Source organism: Papio anubis, chromosome 1, assembly GCF_008728515.1.
Source record: "Papio anubis isolate 15944 chromosome 1, Panubis1.0, whole genome shotgun sequence".
NCBI lineage: Eukaryota > Metazoa > Chordata > Mammalia > Primates > Cercopithecidae > Papio > Papio anubis.
Window position 1 is genome coordinate 42056092 of NC_044976.1, and position 21526 is coordinate 42077617.

At 57.1% G+C, this 21526-nt stretch overlaps 1 protein-coding gene across 1 annotated transcript in view; it reads left to right on the forward strand.

The window, feature by feature from the left end:
* Positions 1 to 21526, forward strand: part of PTPRF (protein tyrosine phosphatase receptor type F) — a 93016-nt gene that overhangs the window by 60157 nt on the left and 11333 nt on the right. The window contains exons 11-24 of the mRNA XM_031664500.1: positions 277 to 858; positions 1117 to 1366; positions 6268 to 6394; positions 7075 to 7426; positions 8093 to 8286; positions 11408 to 11434; positions 12755 to 12872; positions 12950 to 13528; positions 14241 to 14338; positions 14524 to 14777; positions 14863 to 14956; positions 15558 to 15776; positions 16151 to 16305; positions 18706 to 18821. Coding sequence (XP_031520360.1) covers positions 277 to 858; positions 1117 to 1366; positions 6268 to 6394; positions 7075 to 7426; positions 8093 to 8286; positions 11408 to 11434; positions 12755 to 12872; positions 12950 to 13528; positions 14241 to 14338; positions 14524 to 14777; positions 14863 to 14956; positions 15558 to 15776; positions 16151 to 16305; positions 18706 to 18821 — 3165 coding nt within the window. The remainder of the gene's footprint in view (positions 1 to 276; positions 859 to 1116; positions 1367 to 6267; positions 6395 to 7074; positions 7427 to 8092; positions 8287 to 11407; positions 11435 to 12754; positions 12873 to 12949; positions 13529 to 14240; positions 14339 to 14523; positions 14778 to 14862; positions 14957 to 15557; positions 15777 to 16150; positions 16306 to 18705; positions 18822 to 21526) is intronic.

Here is a 21526-nt window from a genome sequence, read left to right on the forward strand (position 1 = left end):
AGATGAGTCTTGTGTACTGATGGGAGGGTCCAGTGAGTCCCACAGTTGATATGTGTACATACTAGATGACCCAAGGCCCGGGGGCACCTGGCCACCGTCGGCCACGTGTGGCTTCAGAGGTCACCATAAGCTTTTCTGGACATTTTTCAAGGTAGGCTGTGGGTATCAGCCACACTCAGGTGGCCCCACCAGGTATCCTGGATAATCCCCAAGTATAGGGTTGGTTCCTAAGGATCTTGACCTCGGGCAGCTTTGAGCCTTCCACTTTGTCTCCAGCTCTGCCGAAGCCTCCGATTGATCTTGTGGTGACAGAGACAACTGCCACCAGTGTCACCCTCACCTGGGACTCTGGGAACTCAGAGCCTATATCCTACTATGGCATCCAGTACCGCGCAGCGGGCACGGAGGGCCCCTTTCAGGAGGTGGATGGTGTGGCCACCACCCGCTACAGCATTGGCGGCCTCAGTCCTTTCTCGGAATATGCCTTCCGCGTGCTGGCGGTGAACAGCATCGGGCGAGGGCCGCCCAGCGAGGCAGTGCGGGCACGCACGGGAGAACAGGCGCCCTCCAGCCCACCGCGCCGCGTGCAGGCACGCATGCTGAGCGCCAGCACCATGCTGGTGCAGTGGGAGCCTCCTGAGGAGCCCAACGGCCTGGTACGAGGATACCGCGTCTACTATACTCCGGACTCCCGCCGCCCCCCGAGTGCCTGGCACAAGCACAACACCGACGCGGGGCTCCTCACCACCGTGGGCAGCCTGCTGCCTGGCATCACCTACAGCCTGCGCGTGCTTGCCTTCACCGCTGTGGGCGACGGCCCTCCCAGCCCCACCATCCAGGTCAAGACGCAGCAGGGAGGTAGGTGGGGGCACACTGGCTGGGCAGCCGACAGCAGAGAAGGGGAGGCTGAGGTTGTGGCGGCACCTCTCCCCTTCTCTTGGCTGTGAGGTTGGGGGCTGTTGGGAGGATCAAGGTGCCATATTCCATAGATGTGTGGTCAGTTGGGATGTAGGATAAGGGTGTGAGATTAGGGTCTGCCTTCCTCGGCCCCCTCCTCCCTGGGCGCTCCTGACCTCACGCAGATGAGGCTGACCTGCCTGGTGTGGGGTGTTGCAGTGCCTGCCCAGCCCGCGGACTTCCAGGCCGAGGTGGAGTCGGACACCAGGATCCAGCTCTCGTGGCTGCTGCCCCCTCAGGAGCGGATCATCATGTATGAGCTGGTGTACTGGGTGGCAGAGGATGAAGACCAACAGGTGTGCAGCGGGCAGAGAAGTGCTGAGGGGGTCTCCTGGTCCCTGAGGGTCTGCAATGGGCTTAACCCCAGGAGGGTGTTTTCTGGATTCTGTGGCTTGTGTGGGCACAGCCTGTAAGGTTTCTGCTGGAGGCTTGGTGGCGCATGCATGCCATGTGGCCTGCACAGCCTGTATGACTCTTTGCTGGGGGCAAAGTCCCCAGGGTCTGCCTTGAATTTCCTAGGCTCTGTGGCTCACATGACTGGCAGAGCCTTAAAGGTTCCCCAGAAGCCATGTGTCCCAGGTGGCTCCCATGGCCCATGTGGTCTGTGAGGCTCCTGTGGCATGGGCTAAGCCCTGAGTTGCTTGTGTGGTCCATGTGGCCTTATGGTGTGGAGCCAGTCCTGGAGCCATGGTGGGTCCAGAGGTGTCACATTGCAGCCCATGTTGGGAAAAACCTCTGAGTGACCTTTGAGCTCAGAGCTGTCAGTGAGTGCTCCCTGCTCTTCCAGCTGCAAAGGTGACTTCATTGCCTCCTCCTGCACTAGAGGGACCTGAGCCAAGGCACTCCTTCCAGTGGCTGCAGCTGGCTCAGATGTAAGGGGTGGGCGTCTTCACCCCACCATTGGAAACCGACACAGCACAGTCACATCCATCCTCCAAGTCCCTATTTCCCCACCCCTTCCATGTGTCCATCCTTTCCGTTCCCACCACACCTTCCCCGCCCAGAGCTGGGTCAAGTCTGCCAAACCGGACTCTGGCCTGGGCTCTGATCACACACACACACACCCCCTTCCCCCTCAACCAGGCTGGTCAGGTCTGCTAGCCAAACCGGACTCTGGCCTGGGCTCTGATCACACACACACACACACACACACCCACCCCACACACACACCACACACACACACACACCCCCCCCCCTCCCCCCCCAACCAGGCGGGTGGGTGATCAGGTCTGCTAGCCAAACCGGACTCTGGCCTGGGCTCTGATTTTGGGCCTCGGGAGAGGGCCAGGTAAGTGCCTCCCAATCTGTCCAGTCCAGGCAGCTGCTGCCCTCCCTGCTCCCTACCCAGCCTCCTGCCCCTCCTCCCGCCCATGCCCCACATGCTGCCCAGGTAAGTTTTGTGTCTGTGCCTCATCTCCATCCCCACTCTGTGCTGGTCACACTAGCTGATGGGCCATCCTCGGTGGGTCTGCTGCGTCCCAGACCTGCTTTGGTGGCTGTTTCTCCTCCCCATGGCCCCGCGTCTCATTTCCCCATCACCCACATTCCCTTCCTCATACCCCCAATAAAAGTTACCTGGGAGTCATGTGATCACCCTCAGCTGACTGCACTTGGGGACAGGTCTGAAAATGCGGCCATGTGGCCATGCAGGGGACTGTCTGCAAGGCTGTGTGTGTGATGACTCTGGTGGTGTGTGTTACTATATTCTGCGTGTGTGAGACTCCGATGCTGCAGCTGTGGGAGTGGCACTGCCCATGAGTGTGAGTGTGACCATACCTGACCAGCTGGCTGTGCAGCACGTGTGTATGTGTGTCGGTGGATCTTGGGCATGACCCTTGTCTTTGTGGGTGACTCTGTGGCCTGACCCTGTGACTGTGTTTGTGGGTCTCGGTAGCCCCCAGAGAGTAGACTGAGTGTGTGGGTGACTCTGTGGTTGCTGCTGGGTGGCCTGTGTGTGGTCACACAGCCACACTCAGCTGCTGTGTGAGACTCTGTGTGATAGGGTGTCACGGATGTGACTGTGGCTGGGTAGCATTGTGGAATTGAGATGGTGACCACATCTGATGTGGCCATGTGATGACCATAAGCATGGTGGTGTCTGAAGTGGTCCTTATGAAGTGGGACCATGTGCATGTACCAGTGATGTCACGAGGCTGTGTGTGACCTTGTGTTCATGGATTCATTCCAGAAGCACCTGCTGTGCTCCAGCTGGGGGCCAGGCCCAATGCACAGTACAGGGCTGGCAGCATGACCAGACACATGGCGTCTGCCCATGGGGATCCCGCATTCCAGCAGGGCAGACAGACATTGCACCTGTAATTACCCAAATGAGCTTTTTTATTTTATTTTTCAAGACAGAGTTTTGCTCTTGTCACCCAGGCTGGAGAACAATGGCATCATCTCGGCTCACTGCAACCTCTGCCTGCTGGGGTCAAGTGATGCTCCTGCGTTAGCCTCCCGAGTAGGTGGGATTGCAGGCGACCACTACCTCGCCTGGCTAATTTTTGTATTTTTAGTAAAGACAGTTTCACTATGTTGGCCAGGCTGGTCTCTAACTCCTGACCTCAGGTGATCCGCCCACCTCGGCCTCCGCAGAGCGCTCCCAAAGTGCCAGGATTACGGGCATGAGCCACCACACCTGACCTCCAAATGAGCTTTTAATGACATTTGTGTAAAGTAGGATGGAAGAGCGGGCGTGGTGGCTCACGCCTGTAATCCTGGCACGTTGGGAGTCCGAGGAGGGCAGATCATCTAAGCTCGGGAGTTCGATACCAGCCTGACCAACATAGAGAGGCTCCGTCTCTACTAAAAAATACAAAATTAGCTGGGCATGGTGCCACATGACTGTAATCCCAGCTACTCGGGAGGCTGAGGCAGGAGAATTGCTTGAACTGGGAGGGGGAGGTTGCAGTGAGCCGAGATTGCGCCATTGCACTCCCGCCTGGGCAGCAAGAGTGAAAATCCGTCTCAAAAAAAAAGGTAGGATGGAAGAGACAAGTTGGAGAGATGATGAAACCTCCTTTGATCTGAGGGGTCAAAAAGGGTTGCCTTGGGGAAGTGACACTTCCCCAAAGCCTGAAGGAAGAGTGGGAGCCAACTAGTAAATGAACAGGAGCAGGGAGCACACAGGCCTTGGGGAGAGTCTGCAGGCCTGAAGGCCCTCCAGCTGCAAGGCTCGTGGTTATGGTCACTGGGTAAGCAGCAGGCCAGTGTGGTTGCAGTAGCTGCCGGAGCTATGGCAGGGCCTTGGGGACACAGGGTAGGCAGGAGGGCTGACTCTGGCTGCTCTGTGAGAGTGGACAGGGCAGCCTGCGAGGAAGCAGAGACCAGTTAGGAGGCTTTGAAGCAGTCCGGGGAAAAGATGGTGGCCCAGGTGAGATGTTGGTGGTGGATCTGAGAACTGTCAGGGATGCTGACTGGTCAGACTCGGTGATGGGTTATGAATAGGGGCCCAGAGGGGAGGGAAATGGAGGTGAATCTTGTTTCTGGTGTGTTAACCTGGGAGGCGGGTGGTGCTGGCGCAGGATGGAAAATGGGGCAGAGGCAGGTGTGAAGACTGCAGCTGGTCTCAGACACCCAAGTTCAAGATGCCATGTGCCATCCACATGGCAGAGTTCAGCATGCTGTGGGAATCCAGGGCTGGGCCGGAGCTGAAGGACCCTGAGAAGAAAGACTGCAGATGAGAGGAAATCAGGGGAGGGGAGCAACTTGGAGATTGGAAGGAGAGAAAGTTTCAAGAAGTAGACAAGATGCTGCTGAGTGGTCAGGAGTACCTGTTGGACCAAGCAACATGGAGGAGTGGCCCTGGAGACGAAGCTTGGTGCATGGTAGGACGAAAGCTGGTGGGTGTTTCATGAGGCCTGTGTGGGTGCTGAGGATGTGGAGGCAGCAAGCCCAGACGTTGCCAGAAAGTGTAGCTCTGAACGAGGGGACCATTATGGCTAGAGAGGGCTGTGGGGCTGAGGGTGGGATTTTTCTTTCTTTTTTTTTTTTTTTTTTTTTTTTTTTTGAGACAAAGTACAAAGTGTCACTCCGTCTCCCAGGCTGGAGTACAATGGCACGATCTTGGCACATTGCAACCTCCGTCCGCCTCCCGGATTCAGGTGATTCTCCTGCCTCAGCCTCCCGAGTAGCTGAGATTGTAGGTGTGCCCACCACCATGCCCAGCTAATTTTTGTATTTTTAGTAGAGACGGGGTTTCACCATGTTGACCAGCCTAGGAATATGAACTTCTGACCTCAGGTGATCCATCTGCCTTGGCCTCTCAAAGTGCTGGGATTACAGGCGTGAGCCACCGCACCCGGGCTGAGATTTTTCTTTTAAGATGGGAAAATCTCAAGCATATTTAAATGCTATTGGAAACAGTCAGTAGGAAAAAAAGAAACCATGGAAAAGGGATAACTGGTGGAGCCTCGGGAGGTGGAGAGAAGGGGCACAGCATTGGTGGTGGGAGAGCTTAGCCTTGGACAGGGTGGCTCAACTCTCCATTCTCATGGGTGGAAAGGAGAGAATCACTGCAGATGCAAGTAGAGTGGGGGGTTGTAGCAAGAGAGGGAGAGAGCTGCTGTGAAAGTCCAGTCTTCTCTGCGGAGTGGGAGACAGAGTCATGTGCCAAGAGGAGGCAGGAAAAGGGAGCTGGAGGTCTGCGGAGCGTGGAGGAGGGGGACTGTGTTTTGTGTGAGGTGGCAGAGCGAGCCAGGCAGGAGGCAGAAATAGGTAGCATAAAGGGTCCTGGAGGATGAGGCCTCTGGGGACACGTGCATAGGACGCCAGCCTGCCCCAGTGCTGCTGTAGAGAAGGCGGGGGAGAGTTGGATTCATCTAGCGCTTGGCACAGGCCAGGAAGGAGCATGGAAAGATCAGGAGGTGAGGGACTATGCGATATTGGTGAGAGTGTGGTAGGTGGTGGACTGTGGAAGCTGAACATGGAGGGTAGGAAGGACAAGGTTGACAGACAGGCATCCCGAGGAGCTGGCGAGCAGGCGCAGTGCCCGGGACCTGGAGTGACTGAGCAAGGACAAGGGGGTAGGGTCTGCGAGGGGATGTTAGAGCCCGTGATTCTGGAGGGAGGGCCATCCCCAGTACTGGCAGCCTCCAGGGCATAACCACAGCTGTGTAGGGGAGGAGAAAGTCCTGGAGATGAGGGGCTCTGGGGCCAGTGGGTCAGGGGGCTGCTGAAGTCCTCATGGCAGGGGGTGGTGACAGAACTTGAAGAGGAAACCTGTGCATTTCAGCAGAGTCCTCGGTGGGCGTGGAGTCTGGACACATCACTGGACACAAGGAGACACATGTCTGCCTCCTAATTCCCAAGGAGGCTATTGAGTGAGGGCACCTCTGTTGGGTACTTTTTCTCCAAACCTCAGGGGCCATTGGCCTTCGTGTCCAGTCTCCAGTTGGTGATTACCTGTGGCACTGACAAAGAGACCATTTCCAGGCAGGTACAGGTGAAGGCTGCCTTATGCCAAAAGGGCCACTGTGGCCCCTCTTCCTCAGAAGGGCAGAACTGTGCGGCACAGTGGGCATGAAGCAGTTCTCCATATGTGACCTGTGTGTGTGGGTGGCGGTGGGATGGCCACGTGCTTGTGTGTATCTGATATCGTGTATGTTTTGTGTGAGGCAGCACATGTGTGGGAGAGACCCCGTGTGAGAGAACTCGAAGCTGTGTCAGAACTGGAAGTCATTGTGTGAGAGACTGTGTGTCAGATGCCGTGTGTGAGACACCAAGATGCTATGGGTGTGTGATACTCTGTGTATGTGTGAGTCTGTGTGAGAGACACTGATACTCCAAGTATATGTATGAGACACCCTGTGTGTGACTATGTGAGAGGCGTGTGTGAAGCACTGAGACTGTGAGGGACGCTGTGTGTGGAGAGGCACAGAGACTATGTGTGTGTGAGGCTGTGTGAGAGTCAGTGTGTGCGATACTGTGTGTGTATCACCGTGCGTGTGTGAGAGAGGGAGGGAGAGAGAGGGAGGCAGGTCAGAGGGAGTCAGGCGTCCTTGGCGAGAGTGGCAGCAGCCTGCCTGGAGGGACCCTGGGATGGCCATTTCAGCACCTGAGGGGTAGCCTGCCCGGGTGAGTCTCCAGTCCACTGTGACTCAGTCATTGTGCCTGTGATCCCCACCCTCCATCTGCTTGCTTCCCCCCCATTTGTCTTCCCCAGCCCCCTCCGCCCCTCCCCAGAAGGTGATGTGTGTGAGCACGGGCTCCACCACGGTCCGGGTAAGTTGGGTCCCGCCGCCTGCTGACAGCCGCAACGGCGTTATCACCCAGTACTCCGTGGCCTACGAGGCAGTGGACGGCGAGGACCGCAGGCGGCATGTGGTGGATGGCATCAGCCGCGAGCACTCCAGCTGGGACCTGGTGGGCCTGGAGAAGTGGACGGAGTATCGGGTGTGGGTGCGGGCACACACAGATGTGGGCCCCGGCCCCGAGAGCAGCCCGGTGCTGGTGCGCACCGATGAGGACGGTAGGCAGTGCCACCGGGGTGGGAGGGGAGGAGTCCTGCCTCAGACACCACCCACCAAGCACCCCAGGGCCTTCCTTTCCCTAACACAGGCCCAGGTCGACTCATCTTTCTGGTTCAGGCTTAATGGCCCAGAGTGGGGGGATGTCACTTATGGGATAACTTAGGCCCAAATCCTAGCCTTTGGGTCTGTCTCCAAAGGAGCTGAAGTCTTCACAGGCTAAGATGGGAGAAGCAGCCCCGTCTAAGATTTGAAAGGTCAAGATTGGGAAGATTGGTGTAAAAGATACTCAGAGTAGAATCAGCAAGACTCCGCGTTGGCCGGACATTGGCATGATTTGAGGCCTAGGAAGAGTCAGGACAGGTTGTGCTGACTGAGGGTGGTCAAAGACCTGGTGTCCCACCTCTACCTGTTCCCCCATGTCGACCCTACCCACCAAGTGACAGGCCTGGGCCAGAGGGGTGAGCAGGGCCAGTCCTGGGCTCTTACCTGCGGCGGGCAGAGGGAGCCTTCTTTGTGCCTCACCAGGGACAGATGATCTAAGGAACCTATATCAGGGCCTTTCCTGGGGAAGTGGGGTGCTGAGGCAGGACCCTCGAGTTCGCTGTGCCCACCTGTGCCAGGGTCGATACCTCCAGGCCTGACTTCCTTCTCTACCTGACCCCCAGTGCCCAGCGGGCCTCCGCGGAAGGTGGAGGTGGAGCCACTGAACTCTACAGCTGTGCATGTCTACTGGAAGCTGCCTGTCCCCAGCAAGCAGCATGGCCAGATCCGCGGCTACCAGGTCACCTACGTGCGGCTGGAGAATGGCGAGCCCCGTGGACTCCCCATCATCCAAGACGTCATGTTAGCCGAGGCCCAGGTGCAGCATTGGGTGGGGGTGGGGTGGCAGGGTGAGCACAGACCAGCATGCACAAGCTCCCATTTGGGGCCCAGATACCCTCTTCCCCTGCTTGCCCTCAGCAGTGCTGTGACTGCCTTTCCTTGGTTGTGAGACCCGAGATGCTTTGCAGCATCAGGGATTAGGCTGGGGTTTTTTTGGTGCGTGTGTGTGTGTGTGTGTGTGTGTGTGTGTGTGTGATGGAGCTTCGCTCTTGTCAGCTCTGGAGTGCTTCCTGGGTTCAAGCAATTCTCCTTCCTCAGCCTCCTGCGTAGCTGGGATTACAGGCGCCTGCCACCACGCCCGGCTAATTTTTGTACTTTTAGTAGATACAGGGTTTCACCATGTTGGCCAGGCTGGTCTCGAACTCCTGAACTCAAGTGATCCGTCTGCCTCAGTCTCCCAAAGTGCTGAGATTACAGATGTGAGCCACCCTGCCCCACCAGGCCGGGATTTTGAGATGTGCCTTTTCCCTAAACAGTGCTGGGCTGGCATCCACTCCTCCCACACAAAGGGTAGAGAGAGTGCTCCGGGGCTATCTTACCCCACTGGCGGCCACAGGTCTGTGGCTGCTGCCGAGCTCTGTGAGTAGCCAAGCACGGTGTTGCCCTGCTCCTGGCCTCACAGGGAATGGTTCAGCCCCTGATGTTCACCCTCAAGGGCTAGGCCTGCTGGCCAGCCTCACACCTTCCTCTGTGTGCGTCTGTCTTCCTGGGAGGATGGTCCTGCTCTGGAGCTTGGGGTGAGCTCCCTGGGGTATTCTGAACACTGGTTGCTATTCAGATGAAGAACTTGGAATGCTAGGAGGTTATGAGAGTGGTACGGAATTATTCAGCAAGTAGGTGGCTACACTTGGATAAGAAGCCATGTCTGTGGACCCCTAGGAAAGGGCTGCAGTTGCTATCATGAGCCCCCTCCCAAAAGACCCTGCTGGAGAGTCACAGCACCTGGTGTGGTGCTCTCAAGGTCTCCCCATCCAGGAGCAGGGCCTGGGAGGGACCCACACACCCATCCCCGTCCAGCCTCTTACCCCTGCCTGGGCGGAGAGCAGGGGTGCGTGTACCACTCGATGCTGTACACGCTGTGCAGAGGGGTGGGGTCACCCACACAGACAGGAGGCTCACCCTTCCAGCTGGGTTCAGCCATCTGAAGCAAAATTCTTTCTGCCCAAAGGGTGCTCTCTTCTGCCTCTTAGCCTACCCAGTGCTAAGGCATCCGGGTGGAGGAGGCGGGCATGTGCACCCACCTGCATTCCTGGGGCAGGCTGAGGGCTCCTGGTGGAGCCTCAGTGAACACACCTACCCAGAAACATCCCAGGAATGGGCTTCCCCCTCCTCTGTGAGGGGCCAGTGGAGTTCCAGAGAAGCCACTTCAAGTACCCCCTTCTGGTCCCAAGAGGTTCAGAAGGGAACTGGACCAGAGGCTCAGGGACGCTGAGACTAAAAGCCTCAGACATCCCATCGTGGGAGGTAACCCGAGTCTGGGCTCCCGGAGGACCCTGAAGATGGAGGCCTGCCCCGTAGCCCTCTCGGGACTGGGTCATTCTGTTCCTCGCCAGTGGGAGAGCAGATGGGGCCTGGTCCTGAGCCTGGCCACAGGGCCCAGCTGTCCCTGTGCTTCCATCAAGGGCACCACATTCTGTCCTTCACCCAACAGCACCATCTGCTCAGCTCAGGGTCCCCATCAGGCCTGAAAGAACTATGTGGTGCGTGTTCCCACCCCCACCCCGGAAGTGTGGAGCCAGACCCGTCTCCCTTTATGTCTGATACCATCTCCCTGCCTCCCTTTTTCCCCTCTCATGGCCTTCGTTTCTCTGTTCTTCTTGGAGTCTCTGTTTTTTGTCTTGCTCATTCTCTTCTCTCTTCTCCTTTCTTCCCTCCTCCCCCTGCCTTTCCTCTGACTCCTTCCCTTCATCTCTGCTTGATTTCATCCTCTGCCTTTCCCTTCTTTCTTTCTCTTCTTTCTTGCTCTGCCTCTAGCGTTGGGACAGCCCAGGTCTCCCCCCACGCAAGGAGATTGGAATTGAGGTGGGCCCAGCCACACCCTATAAAGTGGCCATGCACTAAGGACCTGTCTAGAGCCTCGTCTCATATTCTGTTCCATGCTTCTTGCAAGGATTTTCCAACAGAGTGTCCCAGGACAGGAGGAACTTAGGCCACCTAGCATGGAGGCCAGTGGACAGAGGCCAGACCGGCACTGTGGGGGTGCTTGGGCTGGAGGACCCAACCCTCCGGCTTGGAGACGTCCTGGACCATCTCCCTGTGATGTTTCATGGGGCCTCGGAATGGAGACCTCACAGTCCCTCCACCTGTCCATCTAGAATATCTACGTGCACCAAAGGCCCACAACACTGCCAGCCTCGAAACATTCCTTCCTACCTTGATTCTCAGACACCCTGAGGAAGGAACAGGTATAGGTGGTTTCCCGTGCCTGTGGGCTATAGCCCAGGCTCTGAGCTTGTCACTTGCAGCCTTCATAGTCTTGCTGACTGGCTTGCCCTTGGGCTCACCCTAGCCACGTGCCCTGTTCACCCCCAGCTCTTACTGTTGTGGGATGCTTCTCATGCCTGGGGTGATTGTATAATGTATGATTACATCTGGGATGCCTTGAGGGGTGGAACGAGACACTGAATAGTCATTCCATGGCAACAAGCACAGGCCAGGACTGTCCAAGGCAAACCAGGGCATACGGGCACCCCATTCGCCCCTCAGTGTCTTCCTTCCCCTCAGCCTGAGCTGTTGAACCCACCCTCCTTGTCTGGCAGCCTTTGCCTCCCAGGAAGCCCAAAATTGTCAAAGCATCTGTAGCTGCTTTGTGTTCTTAGGCCCCTCTGTCAGCAGGTCCTCTCCCTGTAGGCTGCCTGCCCTCGTAGTCTCTCTACCCTCCTCAGCCCAGCCCTGGCGCACACAGTTGGTGCTCAGTGAGGCAGGTATTCAAATCTTTGAACTGGGAGTTGTCCTGGGGTGCTACCCCCATGGGTACTTCGAGGCCCAAAAGTCCTCCCTCTGTCCTCCCTGGGCCAGGTCCCTTCCAGACCAAGGGCCCCTCCAGGTCAGAGTCCTTCACCATCCTGTCTCCCTTTCTCTCCCTCTCCCGCGGTCAGTGGCGGCCAGAGGAGTCCGAGGACTATGTAAGTAACAGGTGTGCGAACGCGGACAAGACATGGGTCAAGCTGGGCTCGTGGGACACTCCCCCTCTCCCTCCTTTCCTGCCAGCCTGCGCTGCCAAGATCCACGGGGCTCCAGCCACATCCGGAGAAAACTGACGTTCAGACACGAGCACTGAGCTGAGCAGCAATTGGCATTTCCTCTAATCCTTACTTCTTGCCTGTCGAGCAGCAATTTGAGGCCAGTGTTCATGATCGACCAGGGCCCGGCCCCTGCTCGGGCCAGACAGGGATGGAGTTAAATCCGATCCTGATCGTTAGGCCTTATTGATCCCTGAGTGAAAAATCACCTGCTTTAGGGCCCAGGCTGGGAGGGCGGTCTGGAGAGTCGGGTTCTGGCATTGGTGCATTCTGGAGCCCCAGCCCTGGGAGACCCTCCAGCTGGGGCAGACGGGGCCCATGAGGGGGTGGTGGCAGCTGCAGGGGCCCCACTCAAGGCCAGAGCTGGAGGGATACCAGGGTTGGTGACGGCTGTGTTCCCACTGCACGTTGGTCCCTGCCTGCTTCCCACTCTTCTCTCTGTGTGGTGTGGCTTGACCTCCCATGGTGTTTCTCCGCATGTCCAGAGATGATGCGTTTGCTGCAGATGGGTATATGGGCAGGGTCTGCCAAGGTGGGAGGACATTGCCCTGGCTGCTATCTCAGGCATCACTGGGAACAGACGTGGAAACCAGTTCCCCAGGTGTGGAGGTTTTCTTATTCTCCTGGCCCCCACCCCCCCGCCTTTCTCAAGAGGTATTGCAGGGTATAGACATTCTCAGAGTTAGTGGCCTATATGGAGGCAGCAGAGTCCTGACTGGGTCCTATTGGATGGCACCTTAACCCCCCCCCACCACCTTGCTGTGTGTGTGCATGCATGCACTGGTGTCCACACGCAACCTTACGCCTGCTTACACAGGAGCTGTAGGCTGTGTGCGTGTGGGTGTCAGGAGCCATGCAAGGTGCTGGGTGTGTGCGAGGCTATGCCCTGTTTACGTCTTCAGTCTACGTTCACAGCACAATGGAGTGAGGGAAACAGTCTGGCCCTTTGTTCTTGTCTGAAAGCAATGATGAGCTGTCTGTCCCAGGCGGGTGGCTTCTGGGATGGGCGGGATCCTCCCAGGCCTGCATCCTACCTACCTGCTTCCCCTCCAGCAGAGGCCACCATTGTACAGCCCCACCTTCCACAACCCGTGGCCTTGTGTGCCCAGGGGCTTCCCTCAGGCTAGGGTCCTGAGGTCCCTGACAAGGTCTGGCCTCTCCCTGCATTCTTGTGATGGGAACGGACCCCTCCTCCTCCCTCAGGAAACCACTATCAGCGGCCTGACCCCAGAGACCACCTACTCCATTACTGTCGCTGCCTATACCACCAAGGGGGATGGTGCCCGCAGCAAGCCCAAAATTGTTACTACAACGGGCGCAGGTGAGTGAGGGGTCAGGACAGACCTGAGGGTGGGGCAGCGGGAGGGCAGCGCCAGAGCCCACCCTGTGGTCCTTCAGTCCCAGGCCGGCCCACTGTGATGGTCAGCACCACGGCCATGAACACTGCGCTGCTCCAGTGGCACCCACCCAAGGAGCTGCCTGGCGAGCTGCTGGGCTACCGGCTGCAGTACTGCCGGGCTGACGAGGCACGGCCCAACACTATCGATTTCGGCAAGGATGACCAGCACTTCACAGTCACCGGCCTGCACAAGGGGACCACCTACATCTTCCGGCTTGCTGCCAGGAACCGGGCTGGCCTGGGTGAGGAGTTCCAGAAGGAGATCAGGACCCCCGAGGACCTACCCAGCGGCTTTCCCCAAAACCTGCGTGTGACAGGACTGACCACATCTACCACAGAACTGGCCTGGGACCCGCCAGTGCTGGCAGAGAGGAATGGGCGCATCATCAGCTACACCGTGGTGTTCCGAGACATCAACAGCCAGCAGGAGCTGCAGAACGTCACGACAGACACCCACTTTACCCTTTCTGGCCTCAAGCCAGACACCACTTATGACATCAAGGTCCGCGCATGGACCAGCAAAGGCTCTGGCCCACTCAGCCCCAGCATCCAGTCCCGGACCATGCCGGTGGAGCAAGGTGTGTGCTGTGGACATGGCAGCCCTTCCCAAGCATGGCTGCATCTGGGGGTCTCTGCTCTCCTTGAGCCACTGACCTCTGGCGACTGTGATCCACCAGCCTCTGGTGTGTGACCTCCAATCTCTCATGACCGTGACCACTAACCTCTAGTGAATGGGCACCACATTGTTGGTGCCTGATCTCTGCTGTCTTTGACCTACTGACCTCTGCTGTGTGACCTTCTGATCTCTCATGACCTTGACCCACTGATCTCTTTTGACTGTGTCACTGTTCTTGGGTGTGCAACCTCCTGACCTTTGTTGTGTGACACTAATCTCTTGGGGCCATGACCCTCCGACCTCTAGTGAACATGCTCCACCACGCTCTGGTGTGTGGCCACGTGGTTCTCATGACCGAAACCCACTGACCTCTGATCACTCTGGCCTGGTGTCCATCAGCTCAAGTTTTTACACTCGTGTTTCTGGAGATCCTGACCCTGGTTGCCGTGGCATCCCCCACCCTGTTTGGTGCTCGCTGTGGAAGAGCTTGGGCTGGGAGTTCAACTGTGCCGTTTGAAGCTGGCTGGGAGTGGGGCGCTTGGTACTCTGCAGCCATCCTTCAACCCCCCATTCCCCAACCAGTATCTCATCCTGGCCATTCACCTTCCACCCTTCCAGCGCATTCACCCCACCTCATACCCAGTGGAGCTGACTCTCTCCCTATGTCTCTGCAGTGTTTGCCAAGAACTTCCGGGTGGCGGCTGCAATGAAGACATCTGTGCTGCTCAGCTGGGAGGTCCCCGACTCCTATAAGTCAGCTGTGCCCTTTAAGGTGAGTAAGGGCCACAGCCAGCTGAGCCTGGCACACACACAGGCCTGCTGGGTGCTGTCTTTCCAGTCCTAACCCATGTGCATCTGGCTATGGAGCAGGACTGTGGTTGTGTATCTGTGCACTGTGCCTTGCAGCCCGTGGTAGGGAACCTCACCCAAAGGCATTGCCCTTCCCATCCCCCACAGATTCTGTACAATGGGCAGAGTGTGGAGGTGGACGGGCACTCAATGCGAAAGCTGATCGCTGACCTGCAGCCCAACACGGAGTACTCGTTTGTGCTGATGAACCGTGGCAGCAGCGCAGGGGGGCTGCAGCACCTGGTGTCCATCCGCACGGCCCCCGACCTCCTGCCACACAAGCCGCTGCCCGCCTCTGCCTACATAGAGGACGGCCGTTTTGCCCTCTCCATGCCCCATGTGCAGGACCCCTCGCTTGTCAGGTATGCACACAAGGTGTTGGGGGAGGCAGGGCAGGGCTGGAGGTGACCGGCAGTGACAGTCGTGATTCCTGCCCTGCCCACCCAGGTGGTTCTACATCGTGGTGGTACCCATTGACCGTGTAGGCGGGAGCATGCTGGCGCCAAGGTGGAGCACACCCGAGGAACTGGAGCTGGACGAGGTACCTGGGGAGGGGATGGGGACACTGACAGCCCCATTGCAGTGGTCGACTGTGGCCTTCCTGCCCTGAGCACTGTCCCAGTGACTCTCAGATTCACTTCCCAAATTGAAATCGCTCTCCTGGCTGGCAGCCTGCCCCTCTCTGGAGAGAGGGACTTTGAGGAAACTGTCTGGGAATATTCACAGAACTCCCAGAGGGCTTATGAAGAATCCCTGGGGTGGGACGTCGTGGAGATGCCTCTGCAGGTCTAGAGAATGGCAAGCCCTGTAGACACTGCAGAGCCTCGCCGATCTAGAAGCCATGGAGGGCTCAGTGAGCCCCAGAGCCAGGAGTCCCTGAAATTTTGAAACCCTTTAGTCCTTTCTCAGCAAGTGTGGAAACAGCCTGGTTAGGGTGGGGCAGCTTACCCACAGGGCTTCTTCTCATGGGCTGGTGGGGAGGAGTGGCTTCATGGTATCCATTACTCTGTAGGGGCAGTGGGTTGGGCAGGTGTGGACCCCTACATGGTAGGTAAGCATTGATGTCAGCCCAGGGAGCTGACATCCCAGGCCGGCCAGCATGCTCCAAGGCCCCGCGTGACCCCTGTGCTCTGCTCTGCCAGCTTCTGGAAGCCATTGAGCAGGGCGGAGAGGAGCAGCGGCGGCGGCGGCGGCAGGCAGAGCGTCTGAAGCCATATGTGGCTGCTCAACTGGATGTGCTCCCCAAGACCTTCACCTTGGGGGACAAGAAGAACTACCGGGGCTTCTACAACCGGCCCCTGTCTCCGGACCTGAGCTACCAATGCTTTGTGCTTGCCTCCTTGAAGGAACCCATGGACCAGGTCTGCCTGAGCTGGCTTGGCTCTCAGCACCCTGATCTCCCTGGCCTGGCCTGAGACTAGGCCAGTCTCAAACACCACAAGACCCCAGGTCTTTATCAGTCTGGGGGCTACAAGATCCCTGGCCTGGGGCAGCACTAAAGACCCAAGACCTGTCCCAGGGATCCTGGGACATGGCCCTGGGACCCGGCCCTGGGACCCAGAGGCCAGACCTAATGTGGCTCCAGGGACCCAGTCCTGCCAGGTCCACCTTGTAGGATCTGGGAGACCAGGCCCAGTGTAACCCAGACCCAGAGCCCTTTCTCCAGGATTGATAGGCAGAGGGTTGGGGGGTCTCACACTGAGCTCACAGCCTACTGTTCTCCACCGGGCCACAGAAGCGCTATGCATCCAGCCCCTACTCGGATGAGATCGTGGTCCAGGTGACACCAGCCCAGCAGCAGGAGGAGCCGGAGATGCTGTGGGTGACGGGTCCCGTGCTGGCAGTCATCCTCATCATCCTCATTGTCATCGCCATCCTCCTGTTCAAAAGGTAAGCACTGCCCTCAGAGCTCCGGGAATGGCCACCTGCCCCTCGCCTTTCAGGCCCTCTCTGGGCGTTGTGCCTGTGGAGAATGTGCAGCCTGCATCCTGGACCCTGGGCCTCAGGCTCAGCAGGAAAGCAGGAAGGGCAGGAACAGTGTGTGTGTGCCTACCTGCATCTGCAGGCCTGCATCTGTCAGGTGAGGGAGCCTCTGTGGCAGCCTGGGCGTGACGAGCTAAAGCCTCAGAAGGTTGTCCCATGTGCATCCCTGGCGTGTCTGTCTGTCTGTGTTTCTGTGGATAAGAGTGCGTCCGTCTCAGTTTTAAGACACTGCCGTCTCCTGAGCTCCTACCTCGAGTCCTTTCCTTCTGCCAGCATTCCTGGATGATTCCCCAGCCCCGCTCTCCTGCTTAGGCCGAGAGAGGTCAATCATGGATGCTCATTAACAGACGTGACTGATGGCCTGCTGTGCCCGTGCCATCTGCAGCGGCCTCAGCCTCAGTGTATCTTTCCCACTCAGTTCTATCAGAAGCGGCAACTACCTGCCCTAGGAGTCTCCCTATCCGTGCACCTTCCAGCCTGAAAGGGATTTCCAGAGATTTAACTTTGTCACTCTCAGTTTGAAACCTTTTGGTGGCTCCCCACATAAAGCCCAGCCTCTTTAGCCTGACAGCCAAACACCTGGCTAATCAGACCCCACCACACTCCTGACACTGTGACACTGAACTCATTCAGTGCTCAGGCCCACACAGGGTGTGCCCTCTGCGGATCTCCCTCCCCCTGCCCACCTGGCAACAGCAACCTCATCATTCAGGACTCAAGTCCATGCTCTGCTGCCTACAAGACCTTGCCTGGCCCCAACGCCTTCCTTGCACAGCCCCACATCTGTCCCCTGTGATGCTCCACTGCAAATGCAGCTGGTCCTGTGTGCCAAGCCTTCAGCCCCCAGCACTGGGCTGAGCCCACAGGCATGTCAGTGAGCACCTGGCACATGAAGATACGCTAGTCTGTGTGTCTGAGCACATCTCTGCACCATGCAGGAGTGCCTATATCCTGTGCCCCTACCCTGGATCCACTGCTCTGTCCTAAAGAGTCCACTCCTTCCTCCCAGGGCGGATGGACCTGTGGGCGGGTCCCTGAGGAGTGTCCCACAAACACACTAATCCTTCCCACTTCCACCTGCATTTTGGGTCTGTCCAGAGAGGTGGACCCCCTCCCTGTGAATGTCACGTGGGTGCCATATAAGGGGCCTGCAGGGTCCCCATGTCATTAGAGGGCTGAGTGCTTGGTGGAAACTGTGACCGTTCCTTTCTTCTGTCCTTGCTTGTCTTTCGGGACCTAGTAAACAAGAAAGGTAGGAGTTGTTCCTTCTCTCTTCACACACCTCGCCCTCTACTTCTAATCCTTGTGCACATCTTGGGCCAGCAGGGAGGGATGACGCTTTGACCGGAAGTCCCCTGGCCTATGGCTTTAAGCAGCAAACTGTCCAGTCAGCTCAGCAGTCTCCTCAGTTCAGGACTGAGTCCTCATTGGTGTGAGAAGGCGGGTTCTGTCTCACTCTTGCCGGTTCAACTCTGCAGAGGTTGCTCCTTCTTTGGGGCACATGCATAATACAGACTTCACTGCTTTCCCTGAGCACACAGAGCTCTCCAGAACTGTCACCCAGCTCCCGGTTCTCTGAGAAGTTGCCAAAGTGCTGCAAGAGACAGTCTCGCATATGTGCAAAGAGCACTCACTGTGCGGAGAGGCGTGTCCTGGTACACACCCGAGCACACTCACTCAAATTCTTCTTCCCCAAGCACACGCGTCTGCAGATCACAAGTAGCCTCTGGCTATTTGTTGGCAGCTGAACCCTATGTTCTGTCTCTGACCTGTCCTTACAGACAGGAAAACTGAGGCCAGTGAGAGAGGACTCTGCCCAGCTAGGGTGACACCTTCCCTGTCCCTCCCCTGCTGCCCTGGGCATTTACCCTGATACTCTGAGGGCCAGAAAGCTGGGGCCCTGTCCCATGTGCTATTTGTGTATTTTATGTGTCATTTGCATGTTTATTCCTGGTGGTTCCTGCTACTCAGCTGGGTGGCCTTGGGGATAGCAGCCACTGTCCTGCAGTGACCTACCTTCTATCCAAAGGAGCTGCCCTCCCCTGTGACCCCTTCCTCCCTGCTGCACTGCCCCTCTGCTCGTGCCACACTCATGCTGTCCTTACCCCTTCCCTGCCCTGTGTTCTCTCATGTCAAGGCTGCTCTGGCCCTGGCTCCTGCGCACTCAGAGATCCTGGGAAGAGGTGGGGCAGTAGGAGGACAGAGCCGTGGACATGGTGGCGGGGGGCTCCTTGGCAGCCAGCCATGCCATGTGTCACTGTCTTAGCCTGGACCTCAGGTTCTCACCAGCCTCCCTTCTGTCTCTAGGAAAAGGACCCACTCCCCGTCCTCTAAGGATGAGCAATCGATCGGACTGAAAGACTCTTTGCTGGCCCACTCCTCTGACCCTGTGGAGATGCGGAGGCTCAACTACCAGACCCCAGGTAGGGCACTCCCATGGCCTGTGTGCCCCCAGCCCAGACCTAGCAGGCCTGTGGCTCCGTTCTGCAGGTCTCAAGGTCTCCTCTGAAGTTCCTGGGCCACATGCACTTGTTCCTGCTCCTTTTCTTCCTTTCTGCCCTTCTCCCTGCACTCATCCATTTTGGTTGGAATGACTGAGAAGCCCCCATATCCTGCAGCTGGACAGGTGCCCCAGGCCAGGAACCTCTCAGGTGCAAAAGCCACTTAGCCCCTGCCTTGTCTTCAGTCAAGGCCTCTGAATATGGGCTAAGGACCTCCCAGAGCCCACATCTCTGCCGCAGGGTGGCCAGTGTCTGGCCGGCACTCTGGCCCCTCCACAGGAAAGATGGACGTGTTAGCAGTGGGAGATACCTCACCAGACGCTCGTGGGGAGATGAAGTGCATGCACCTGAGCCTTCCTGGAGGCCGACCCCAGGTTTACCATACCACATACCTGCCCCTTCTCCTAGCCACTCTCACGGGGCTGTGCAGCTCTTCCTTCTACCTGAAATGTCGCTTCTCCCAACACCCAGCAGATGCAGCTCATACCTCTCCTCCTCCTTCCCACACCCCCACAGGGTTAGGTGTCTCTCCTTGGCTCCAGGAACTTCCCTCCTTCTTCCTTTGGACGCCTCTCACAGTGAGGTGGGATTCCCTCAGTGACAGTCTCTGAGCTCTGTGGTGCCAGGAACTGTGTCTTGTCATCCCCCATCCCTTGTATTCAGCACACGATGGGTTCTTGTTGAATGCCTGTGAAATGAACACGCAGACAAATGAAGGAACGAGTGAACTAATGCATACACACAGGGTTTGTGTATGTATGAGCTGGTTATTACTGCATATCAAATTACCCCAAAACTTAGTGGCTTAAAACAACAATAATTATGTATTATCTGTCACGGTTTTTGTGAGGCAGGAATTCAGACGGGCACAGCAGGAACAGCTTGTCCTTATTCCAGAAAGTCTGGGCCCTCAGTCGGAAGACTTGAAGGCTGGGAGCTAGAGTCATTTAAAGCAGGGGTTGGCAGACTATGGCCCATGGCCACGTGTACAGCCCACCACTTGTTTTTGTAAATAAATTTTTACTGGCCGGGTGCGGTGGCTCATGCCTATAATCCCAGCACTTGGGGAGGCTGAGCCGGGTGGATCACCTGACATCAGGAGTTCGAGACCAGCTAGTGAAACCCCATCTCTACTAAAAATACAAAAATTAGCCGGGCGTGGTGGCGCCTGTCGTCCCAGCTACTCGGGAGGCTGAGGCAGGAGAATCGCTTGAACCCAGGAGGTGGAAGTTGCGTGAGCCAAGATCTCTCCATCGCACTCCAGCCTGGGCGACAAGAACAAAACCCAGTCTCAAAAATAGCAAAAAAACAAACAAACAAAATTTTACTGTAACAGCGACACCCATTTATTTATATAGTACTTATCTATGGTTGCTTTCACATTATAAAGGTACAGTTAAATAGATGCAACAGATACCAGATGTCCACAAAGCCTAAACTATTTACGCTCTGGCCTGTTACGGATACAAGTTTGCCAACCCCTGGATTTTAAAGCCTCTTTCATCCGTGTGACGGATGGTTGATGAGCCAGCTCTGAGCCTTGCTGTGGCTCTCAGCTGGGACACCCATGTGAGGCCTCTTCAAGTGGCCTGGGCTTCCTCATAACATGGTGACTGAGTTTTGTGAGCACGTCTGGAGAGTGTGCCCGGCAGACCTAGCAGGCTGTTGCAAGCTAGCATGATTAGATCTCTGAAGCATCAAGCACCAGGATGCTGGGACCTGGAGTGCAGAGAAGCCTCTTCGGGGATGGGATGCTGAGCCAAGTGGGCATTGGTCTAGAAAAGAAGGGTGGGAGAGAGCTCCCCAGTGGAAGCACGTGCAGAAGCTTGGGCGGATTGCATGTGCATCAAATTACGAGCACCTGAGGGTTTCTGCAGCATGAGAGTTAGCGGCTGGAGGAATACTGAGCCAAGAGAAGACTGGAGGGCTAGGCAGAGGTCCAGTCAAAAGGACCTTGAATGTCAGGCTAAGGGGCTTAGACTTCCTCTTGAGGATGCCAGGGAGGTATTAAAGGTTTTCAGCAAGGGAGCCAGATGGTCAGAACCATGCTTTAGAAATGTCACTCTGGCTCCTTGAGGTGACTGGATTAGAGAGGAGAAACTGAGGCAGGGAGACCATTTAAAAGGCCACCAACAAAGTGAAAGGTGGCAGTGGGAACAGAGGGGACAGACTTGGGAGACGTGAAGGAGGTGAGAGCAGCAGAGTCTGAGCAGCAGAGTCCGCGTGGGGAGAGGTGAGGGTGGCTCTGCAGTCGCTGGCTGAGTCAGCAGGGCTTAGGGGTGTCCTGGGGCCAGCAGGTCTGTGGGTCTGAGGACTTCTGAGCTGACATCAGGGCTGAAGCCCTGTGGGAGGGGCCAAGGAGCATGTGGTAGTCAAAGCCTGAGAATAAATGGGCTCTCCCAGGGTGAAGGCCAGAAGGAGACCTGGACCAAAAAAGGAGCCCAGGGTAGGGAATGGTACAGCGTTAAGGAAACATGGATGGAGAGCAGCTAGAGAGATTGAGAAGGAGCAGACACAGCGAGAGGAGAGCAGGAGCACAGTGTCCCTGATGCCAGGGTGGGGGAAGTTGTACAAGGGACGAGAGGACTTAGTAAGATAGGGTAGTGGGAACACCCAGTGGGAGGACC